Source organism: Jatropha curcas, chromosome 5, assembly GCF_041381405.1.
Source record: "Jatropha curcas cultivar XTBG-Jc1 chromosome 5, XTBG_Jcur_1.0, whole genome shotgun sequence".
Taxonomy (NCBI): Eukaryota; Viridiplantae; Streptophyta; class Magnoliopsida; order Malpighiales; family Euphorbiaceae; genus Jatropha; species Jatropha curcas.
The window spans coordinates 7,927,965-7,938,364 of NC_143155.1; the positions used below are offsets into that span (position 1 = coordinate 7,927,965).

Below are 10,400 nucleotides of genomic sequence, written 5' to 3' on the forward strand. Positions count from 1 at the left end.
TAATCTTTTGAAGATATGCATGATTCCTCAAATTATTTAAATCTTCTTCCTTAGAATTTATCAAAGAGTTAATTTCTAAAATTTTAATAGAGTGAGCTTTTAATAGATTTAAATTCTTTCGCCTAGGTTTTTCAGTAAATTCTAGCCTAGCCTTACTGCCTTTTATTTTAAATTTAATCCAATCTTCTTTTACTGAATATGGTGTGATTAGGTTTATGAATGATGTTCCTAATATTACCATATAATTTATTTGTGGTGAAAGCAAAAATATTGTCTTAATTTCTAAATCATTGTTTACAATATCTGCATTAATTTTACCTAGAATTTCTAATTTAGATTTATTAGCTGTAGTTAATTTTTCATTGGTTTTGGACCAAAATCTATGTGGTACTAAATCAGATTTTATACAATTTAAATCTGCGCCTGTATCAAACAAAGCTATACCATTTATAATAAAATCATGTGAAATTTTTAAAGTTATTTTTACTAAGTATTTTCTATATATATATATATATATATATATATATATATATATATATATATATATATATATATATATTTTTTTTTTTTTTCAAGTCACCATTTTTTATTTTCTAAATTTTAAAGTCTATGTAGACTATGAAACTATATATACTAAACAACTTATAAATTATAAATAAATTAAAAACTAAAAGTATAATGCAATGCATGGGCCTTTACCTAGTTTTAATAGAATTCGGCATTTCCATTACTACATAAACAAATAATTAAAGTAGTGTCATAGTAAATATCTTTCATCTCATCTCAAATTAATAGTAATTTCATCAAATCACTAAAATCACCACTCAACATCCCTTTCTTCAACTACAGTAGTACAAATAATCCATCATTCTAGCATACAAGATTTGATTCTGAGGAAGTTCAATATTTCTCAAAGTAGAAAAGAAATGAATACAGGTAAAATAATGTGCAAGTATAACTGCATAATTTGTGTGCAAAGGCTAGAATAGTAAGTGCAAAAGCCATTTCCAAAATGGCTGTTTATTGTCACAATCAACCATAACAAAGTTACAAATGCACAGTGACAACAAAAGTATACATGGGCAATAGCAAGCAGCGCATCACTTCCCCCAATCTATCCCATGAGTTGGCACCACCACTAAAATATAAATGTACTTTGATAGCATTAATTACCTTAAACTGCTGTCGTGAGCACTTTTCCAAACCCTGAAATTTAGTCCATCAAAATGCACAAAGCTTCTTTCATCTCTGGGAGGATAATATAACATCCTTACAAAGAACTCCTTTTTCATTAGCTTTCACATAGACAGCCATCTAGTTTCTTTTAATATTTCTGCATTAAATGCCAGAAAGTTATTCTCAGTAACAGGGGGTAAATGTTGTAAAACTGAAAATGCACAAAGGCCAATAAATTTCATCATGAATCGGTAGTCGTATAAAACCAACATCTTCTAATCAAGCCAAATAACAACTAGCAATGTGCAAGAGAGAGACGTCGTACAAGTAACGATCTGTAAAGAATCCAATGTGGTGTTGCACAAAATGGCGGGTCAGATTACTCAATGCCAGGTAAACATGGACGATACAGAGTTGCAACTAGGACAAATACACTGGCTACGTGCTGACAAGGGATAATGCATGAAGATTTATAATTCCTTTTCTTCTTCCTCTTTTCTTTTCCCTAGGACATGGCTCCTTTCAAAAAATTCAATTACACCTTTAAATCTGCATGAGTTTCTATGCCTACAAAAAGACTGCTGTAAGGTTCAGTTTGTACCTGCCGCTTCTCAAGCCAACAATTATAACATATCTAATTTTGAGTTGGCTGCCTATGATTTTCACTGGACACTGATGAAATCCCTTGTTCGATGCACTGGATAGAGAAATCAAAGCAAGGTGCTTAAATGAGAAATAACAGATGCAAGATAAAGCCACAGGAAAATGTATTATTACTATGATAGACAACTGGAATTTAGGAATCAGAATATGCTTCTATTTTACATCCTAGGATATGGAAAAAAAACATTTAAGATTAAATTAACCAGAGTTTTATAAACTCAGTAACCCATATCCTTAGCAAGATAGTTTTCGTTTGACTCTAGCAGATGAAGCATTAAATAAAAATAAAGGCAAACAATAAACTGACAGGAGACAGATACCCTAACTAACAAACCATGAGCTTCTATTTTTGGTAGAATATTTTTACTTCGGCATACAATATAAGAGAAAAGAAAGATCAAAAGACTAAAGAGAGAGAAGAAAAGCATGATTTGGCATATTGAGAAATAAAGAAATGAAAGACCAAGAGAGGAATGGATTTATTGGAAAGGAAAAGAAGAAAGGAATCATTTGTATCATTTTTGCAGCAGCAGCTTCTAAAATCCTTGCCAGTTGCCACTTGGCAGTGCCACAGCAATTCTGAATTTTCAGGGAGCACAAATAGGGTGGCATATGGGTAGTTATGAAGTCATTTTTTACAATTTTTTATATAAATTATATATCTCAATTCTTAAATTTTAGCCATTTAAATATTATCAAATTGACTTTTCTTTTTCATAAACAAAGCCCAATATGAGTTTATATGGTTAAACCTTATGGATGAATAAGTATAAATTTTTTGGACAATCAATTTTCACTTTATTTAACTGATTTACTATTTATTATATATTATTATGTATTCAATAGTTATAAAACTATTAATGGTTAATTTTCTTCCTCTATTTGTGTTGCAACAACATATATGATAGTAATTATACCCCCAAAAAAAAAAAAAAAAAAAAAAAAAAAAAAAAAACATTTTAAATTTCTTAAATTATTATTGTTTCACATTGACTATTTTTAATTTTCTTCACATTAAAAAGTTTTTTTTATACTGTAAATACAAAATTCATGAGAAATTTTATAAGTTAATTTACTAAAACTTTATATCACTTAATAGATAAAATTTGAGAAATTTAAAAGCGAAAAAACGATTTTTTTTTTATAGCAAACAATGATGAAATAAAAAAAAAAATACTAAATGTGAGTTTTATATTTTTCCTAAAGAATTCTTCTAATATTAAAAAATATAAATAAATTCGAGAGCACAATAGCTTTAGGATGATTTTGTTTCTCCTAGTACAATTATAAAATTATTTTAGATATATTCAAAATATAGTTTTTCATGTATTCATGGAATAAGTTTTCTATTAATAAAATAGAACTTTTAAAATGAAAAATATTTTATATGAATAAAATATTTTTTAACAAATACAAATAAAACTAGACATTAAATAAATAAAAGTGCAGTAGCAAGGCAACAATATAATGAGGGTAAGTATGCTTGTATATTCTACAATACAATATTTTAAATTTAACTTTGTTTCTGAAAATAAAATTTCAAAGAGCAAAATATCATACTCTGTATCCATCACTGAACCAACATCTTTCTGAGACATACAACAATAATTGTCTTCATCAACACTTTTAGTGTATGCAGAGATGACGAGAAAACTCTTAAGAAGAATCTCAATCATCTTTTCCTCAATTTGTTTTATAAATTAAATTTAATTTTATCATCTTTATCTTATATTCACCATATAGTTTATCATCTTTAAAGAGCAAATTACTTGTTAAAGTTAAAAAGATGGAGCAAATATATGCAAATTACATTCTATTATTCCATTTCCCCTATCTTTTGTTTTCTTAACAACCTTTACGGACTTGCTTACATGCTTTAAATATTTGGTTTTAGTTATTTGAAATAATTCAATCTTAAATTCTTAGCAAAATAACATTCTTTTTTAATATTTCGCCAATTAGCTTGAATCGTACTCGGGATCCCAATGCTGAAACAACCTTACATGACTGATTGTATACAATCCTAATGATCCTGAACTGATCCTACTATGATTATACCAATCCTGAGACAATCTTACATAATTGATTGTACGCAATCCTAATGATCCTGAACCAATCCTACTATTATTATGCCCTAGAAAGGATTCCACATGAGATCTAGATAGAAAAACCAAATTTGGATCATAAGATTGTCTAATCCTACAATTTGAATCAGGATTTTAATAACTATGCACAAAACCCAACTCTTACCACCTATATATTAATGGTTTAGTTGGTTTGACCCATTTAGTACCACTTAAAATAAGGATGACTATAAATTTAATGTCTGAACTTTGTCCATTTTTCTATTGCAGTGCCTTGACTTTATTTTTTGTCAATCAAGCATCCAAACTAATAAACTTGTTAGGTGCATCTGGCTGGAATTTCTTGCTAGAATATCATACTAGACTATTTTACGCTATGTTTCTACTCTTTTCATTTCTCTATGTTATTACCTTTCTCTCTTTATTTTAGTCTATCTCATTTTTTGTTTTGCTTGGAATAGAATGAAAATTGTAAGAAATTTTTATTATTTAAAGAAAAATATATAATATATAGTATGTGAGACAACAAAAAAAATTAGAAAAGAAAACGGAGAGAAAATAAATTGATCTTTATGACCAATATTATTTATTTAGTAAATAGTAATTCTCTGGTAAAAATTACCAACCGAGCACGCTTACCAAAAACAATTGTCTGTTCCAAATAATTGATGAAAAGATAAAGTTGAGAAACTAAAACAGAAACTGGTTGTGAGACATGAATTATATAGTTATCCCTTTAAAATATATAGGACCCATTTTATCACCCATATCCCTTTAATAGAAGGGTGGATCTTGGTAGGTAAATGGGCATGTTCAGCTTTCCACCCCTAGGCACTTACAGTCAATGGCCGGCTCAATTCAGAATTTGACAATATTGATTAGAAAAGTTTACCTGAAGAAGATATCCATGCAGCCAATCAAGTGTTTGAGGGAATGTTGTTGCTGATATATTGGCAACAGTAAGACCCTGTTCCAATACAATTAAATAATCATTTAAGGGAAAAAAGCAAATAATAGGAAGTACCTCTATTTCTTTCAAACTAGTTAAATGTTAGTAAGTTGGATCGCAGTTGACTGGTATAGCAAAACAAAATATTCCTACAGTTATAACCTACAAATGCATATGCAAATGGCAATTTTTCTTTGAGTTAACTTGTTAGATTGGTATCTTTCCTTGAAAATACAGGTAGCCTTAGTAACAGATTTTTATGTCACAGTATACTTAATTAGGGATTTGGATTCTGTAAACTCTAAAACAGGAAAAGCCAACATTATAAGCATGAAGCAGAACCATGAGCCTTATCGATGCATCCTCACTTCAATTTATATCGTCCACCATACAAGATGTGCATAAGCTCAAACCTAAAGTATGTAAAGTGAACAAGAAACTCTAAGAATAACCTTTATTTCTTTCCTTTATTCATTTTCTTTTTTGTCTTTTATGTTTTCCTTTTATTATGTGCTAGGATAGATTCAAGAACAATATTGTCAACAAAGTTTTTAAAAGTGTCCTCACAAACTAATTTCTCCAACTTTTAATACCAAAATTAGCTACATGATTATATCTATAACCATTATAAACAACTGCAGAAAAAACCCTGAGAAAATGCTTTTCTGTTAATTGAGATCACTCTTTATAACATAAGCACAAAATTTCTGCTAAGGGAATGATTTCACGCTATTCAGTAGGAAATCTGACATAGATGAGCAAACCTGTGACTTGAAAGAGCAAAGATAGTCCTGAATGGTTTTCAGATTTGTAATTTGCCTATCTTTATCCTGAAAAAAATAATGACAATAGATCTTAAAAACAAGAAATCAATTTGAAAGTATAAACGGAAAATCACAAAAAAAGAAAAAAACTATTCATTGATTAGTTTAGGTTATTGAACAATCAACACATGGATATGAGGAAAAATATAAAATAAAGAACAAACTTGTCTCAAGATATAATCAGGCTTCATGGTTGACCAGAAACGACATAAATGCAGCACACATCTACAACAGGTTTCTTTCTTCTTATTTTGACTCTTGCAGTTTCAATGTGGAACTGTGTTTCCTCTACCATTAACTATTTAATGTAATTCACATTGAAACAGATGAAACTGCCAACTAATTTCCAATTTAAAACTTTGACAAATTATAACAAATTGTTGGCAGTCTTCAGTACCTGGACTGGCTCACTATATGTACGAGTAACAATCCATTCCTCAAGCAATGCCTGCACATGAGGAAAAGATTGAGAAAGTAAAGATTAAGTATGAAATTCAGAGAACAAATAAATAATGAAGGAACAGGGAAACATAAGGAGTTACTACCATGTAATTGCATCAAAACCATCAGAGGATCTCAATAAATTTTAGATTGGATGAAAGTATAGGTACAAACCTTATGATCAAATTCGGCCATCTTCAGAACTATAGGTATAATTATTGGTTCAGGGCCCGATTTTTCTTTCCTGACAGTATTTCTTCTTGTCCCAGCATCCCTAACACTTTCACCTTCATGAACAAAATAGCAGTTACAAAAACTGCCAACTAAAAGTTACAGTCTTTGCATGTGCACTCAACATTGATGTAACAGACACCTGTCCTTGGAGTGACTAAACGGAACAATGGACTTTTCATCAAAATCCAGGACAAGAGATACCTTTATTATCAGAAATACCTCTTTCAGTGTTAGCAGATTCCTGAGAATCTGAAATTTTATTCAGCTGGTCAACACATTTTCCCTCTTCTACACTCACATTCGCAAGAGCAGAGTTGCTAGTTTCAGAATGACTTTGACTCACAATTGTAGGATTGTTTTCCATCTGTCTTGCAGGATCATTATCTTTCATGGAAGCAGGACTTGCTTCCTTGGCTTTTTCTGGCGTGTTAGCAGGTGACTTGTTTTCTTCATCCATTAAATAAATGCTTGGATCCAAATGTATCCCCTGTCAACATTGTGAGAAATGAAAGAGGTCAGACAAAAGTGCACGAAAAAATGATAATGCTTACCATAGCATGATCTCTGTTCTACCTCAATTATAATTGGCTTTCCATCTTTCATTGCTTTCTTCAAATCACCAGCCAACCCTACATAGCAACCATTATATTAACAAGGCAAGAATCAATATAGTTGCAAAGCACAATAATAGTAGTAAGAGCTGACAAGATCTTTGATAAGCTCTGAAATAATCATGTCTGTCATGAACATCTAAGGCTTGAAAGGAAAAAAGAAAATTAAAAAAAAAAAAAATCTGTAAAGGAGGAGGAAAATGAAGAAAGTATAATGTTGAACCAAACAGACTCACCTTTACGAACAATTCTGCATTCTCTACAAAATTCAGTAATTAGCTCCTCAGAAGACTTGAAATCCCGTGCCCACACAGGAGTGGATGCCAATGGTGCGCTGCATTAGATATAATAACATAATTATTTTAATGTGATACACCAAAAAAAATGGCTAACATTAGCTGAAATGAGTAAATAGTAATCACTTTAACCATGGAACTTGAAGTGATAATACGTGAGAGATATTGGGAACAAGTAGCAAAATCAGAGTAATGGCTGATAGAGAATGCTTAAAACAATAATGTAGTGTCAAACAATGTAACTTAACCCCGTAGTACTTCTTCAATCATGGTTTTCTGACCAACAGAGTCCTTGTTAAAACATCTTCATCATTACATTTTCTTCTCTATATTTTGATATTCTAAGTATCTCTTGGCAATAAATTTTCTAAATGCTCCATGTGGACAACTTGTAGTTGATGTAAAAATGCATAGAATAAGATATTGCAAAGCAATCAATAGGTCCGTGACATACTCTGTTGATGTTCGTAGCAATTCATAGACCATATCCGTCTGTAACAATAGAAAAACATGAGAAAGACATCAGTATGCAACCCAAATGAACATCAAACACATTGAGTTCTTTAGAACTAGATGGAAGGCAAAACCTGCAAGACATTAGGTAAATTCAGCCTTTGGGCAAGTTGAGTAGCTATGGTAGACTTCCCGACACAAGCAGTTCCACAAACAAGTATTACCAATGGCACTCTTTGATGATGAAATCTAAAAGGAGATGGTGAGGGCAATAGATTACTTTTCAACAATCTAATCAACAAAAGGATCTCCAATGATTCCTTTCTAGAAGAAGCACAATAAGGAATGAACTATTTCTGAGCAGCCATTTTTAATGACATTGCAGGTAAATGTACCAGTTATTGACATGGGCAACAAAACAAGAAAAGAGCGAGTGAGAGAATGGTCTCTCTAGAAAGCCTATTTACCTTGTCATCATCTTGTAACGATTTATGTACTCTTCCCCATATCCTCGCCTCTCCATAAGCTGCACATAGAATTTTAAGAAGGGTTATCAAAGAAATCCAATTTTTTTCTGAAACATACTTAAATTTTGGCACGGTCACACCATAACAACCATAAAAAAAATATAAACTGGGAAAAAGGCATGCATGCCTTCCATATAGTCAATTAAGAATTTTAACATTGAGGAATCAAAGTGAACATACCTTGAATAAGTTAGCTTCTAGATCAGACTGAGAGCTGCAAAAGTAATATGAGAACTTGAACATCACCCAATAATGGAAAGAAATTTAAGAAAAAAAGAAAAAATGCCAAAGAAACCTTAAGATTTGGATGGACGTCATTTGATAGGTTTGGAAAGTAAAGTAAGGTAGAGGGGGTTATTTAGTCGTTTGGGAAGAGAGTTTGAGAGAATATGGTTTTTTGAAAGTTATTTGAAGGATTGAAAACCCGTCTAAACACCTCAATCTTCAATGCCCCGAATTGGGGTGTAAGCGTGGTTAAAAAATTTAATTTCCAAAATCATCCATATTTATATTTATAAATCTTCCATGACAAAGGTATTTTCATAATATTTATATTTAACATTACCTTCCTCTACCGTCAAACCAAATAAAACAATGTTATTAAATCGTCATTTATCATACCTTCTAAACATAAAAAAGACATTTACCATACTTTTCCGCACCATTCTTTAATATACCTTACTTTAGTGATCCCACCCTCCCTTCGTGTCCAAACAAAGCGTAACATTATGCTTAAGAAATCAGGGCAACAAAAATAAAGGGGGAAGTGGCATACACGTCTAGAAGGCTATTATCTATGAGCAGCTTCTTGAGTTCAAGAGAGATTTTAATTGCTACATGATTTGGAATCTGAAATCAAATCACAAGGAATAAACCAATCCCATGTTAGAACTGAAGAAATTTATTCACACCAAAGAAAACAGACAGACAGAAACCTCAATTGCCATTAACAATAGCTTACTGCTCTTGATTAGACATGGCAATCCTATAGTATAAACTGATTCATAAGCTAAAATATAAAGTAGAGGCAAACAATTATCACAACCATATAAGAGAAATGTGATTGAAATTAGAAACCTTAGTGACAGTTAACATTCTGCTTAGCAAAAATCTGGAAAGAACGTAGTAATGATCGGCATGATCGCCAAGCCACACCTTTACCTGTAAAATGAAATACAAATCACAGAAAATTAAGGCTTTGTTCGGTTTCCGGGGAAATTAAAAAAGAAAAATAGGATGAAAGGGGTAGTAATAACCTTGACAAAGTCGTATTTGGAGGAATTATTGCGAGAGGAGAAATTTACACCGGCGAAAGAAGGATTATTCGAGTGATCGGAATCTTCTTCGCCGCTATTATGGTTTTTGTGAGTTTTAGAGCTTGACGACGACGCCGCTGCCACTTCATTGTCATCTCTCATCTTCTTCAGTTCATTACTCTTCTACTATCCACTTTTCGCACTTCACCCTCGAATTTCGCAGATTGTGTATAAATGTTACTACTAACTTTTTTCCTTTTTATTATCTATAACATTTTCGCCTAATCTACAAATTCCTCCCCTCAACTTTCAAACTTTAACCATTTGTCAAGATGAATTTTACGGTGGACCTAATAAGCTCCTTAATTTGAAATTCTTGTTACTTTTACACCCCTTGCCAGATTGGAATAGTGGAGAGTGACTTCAATTGCCTGTGAGCACGTGAAGAGATTATATTAACCTGACGTGTCATAATGATACCGTTTTTTTGTTGCCTCAGTTGAATTAGATTTTAAAATTTAATAATAAATCATAATAATTAAAATTAAATTTAAAAAGTAATAATTATATAATATAAAAATTGATAAATAAAAAAATTAATTCACAAATAAAAACAATGAGTATAAATATATGCAACGCATGTTTAAAAAAATAATTCTTTTAAAATAACGATGTAGGTAAGAAAATAATTTTTAATATTAATATAGATAGTTCGTGACGTTATATCATATAAAAAAATTATTGAAAATTATATATAAAATATTAAATCACAAGAATGTATAATGAATTTAAACGAGTGTAAACAACATGTTCAAAAGATGAAAAAAATAATAATAATAAGAAAAGATTATTAAGATATTTGTATAACACGGCCAAGGTTTAAACT

At 30.9% G+C, this 10,400-nt stretch overlaps 1 protein-coding gene across 4 annotated transcripts; it reads right to left on the reverse strand.

Annotated features, from left to right (window-relative positions):
* Positions 1-883: 883 nt before the first annotated feature.
* On the reverse strand, positions 884-9,848 carry LOC149496170 (uncharacterized). 4 transcript variants are annotated; one of them, XR_016320958.1, is made up of 17 exons: positions 9,515-9,847; positions 9,336-9,419; positions 9,034-9,107; positions 8,439-8,472; positions 8,199-8,257; positions 7,866-7,980; positions 7,733-7,770; positions 7,219-7,316; positions 6,945-7,000; positions 6,573-6,858; positions 6,312-6,424; positions 6,094-6,144; positions 5,637-5,702; positions 4,816-4,890; positions 1,778-1,873; positions 1,502-1,695; positions 884-1,333 (listed from the first exon to the last, which is right to left on the reverse strand). XR_016320958.1 is itself a non-coding variant. In XM_089721818.1 (16 exons), exons 1-15 carry the CDS (start codon positions 9,674-9,676, stop codon positions 1,811-1,813), a joined length of 1,374 nt encoding a protein of 457 aa, XP_089577944.1. In that variant the 5' UTR covers positions 9,677-9,846; the 3' UTR covers positions 884-1,333; positions 1,778-1,810. The 4 variants fall into 4 exon arrangements, 3 of the variants coding, with proteins under 3 accessions (XP_089577944.1, XP_089577945.1, XP_089577946.1); XM_089721818.1 differs by lacking the exon at positions 1,502-1,695 and having other exon boundaries at positions 9,515-9,846; XM_089721819.1 differs by lacking the exons at positions 1,502-1,695; positions 1,778-1,873 and having other exon boundaries at positions 9,515-9,848.
* Between the last annotated feature and the right edge of the window lie 552 nt (positions 9,849-10,400).

Excerpts from the sequence above, each read along its gene's own strand:
- LOC149496170 (XM_089721818.1), bottom strand. The coding sequence starts at position 9,676 with ATGAGAGATGACAATGAAGTGGCAGCGGCGTCGTCGTCAAGCTCTAAA. Across the intron at positions 7,771-7,865 it reads ATTTACCTAATGTCTTGCAG|ACGGATATGGTCTATGAATT; the intron begins GTTTTGCCTTCC and ends CTATTGTTACAG. Across the intron at positions 6,425-6,572 it reads AGGTATTTCTGATAATAAAG|GTGAAAGTGTTAGGGATGCT; the intron begins GTATCTCTTGTC and ends TTGTTCATGAAG.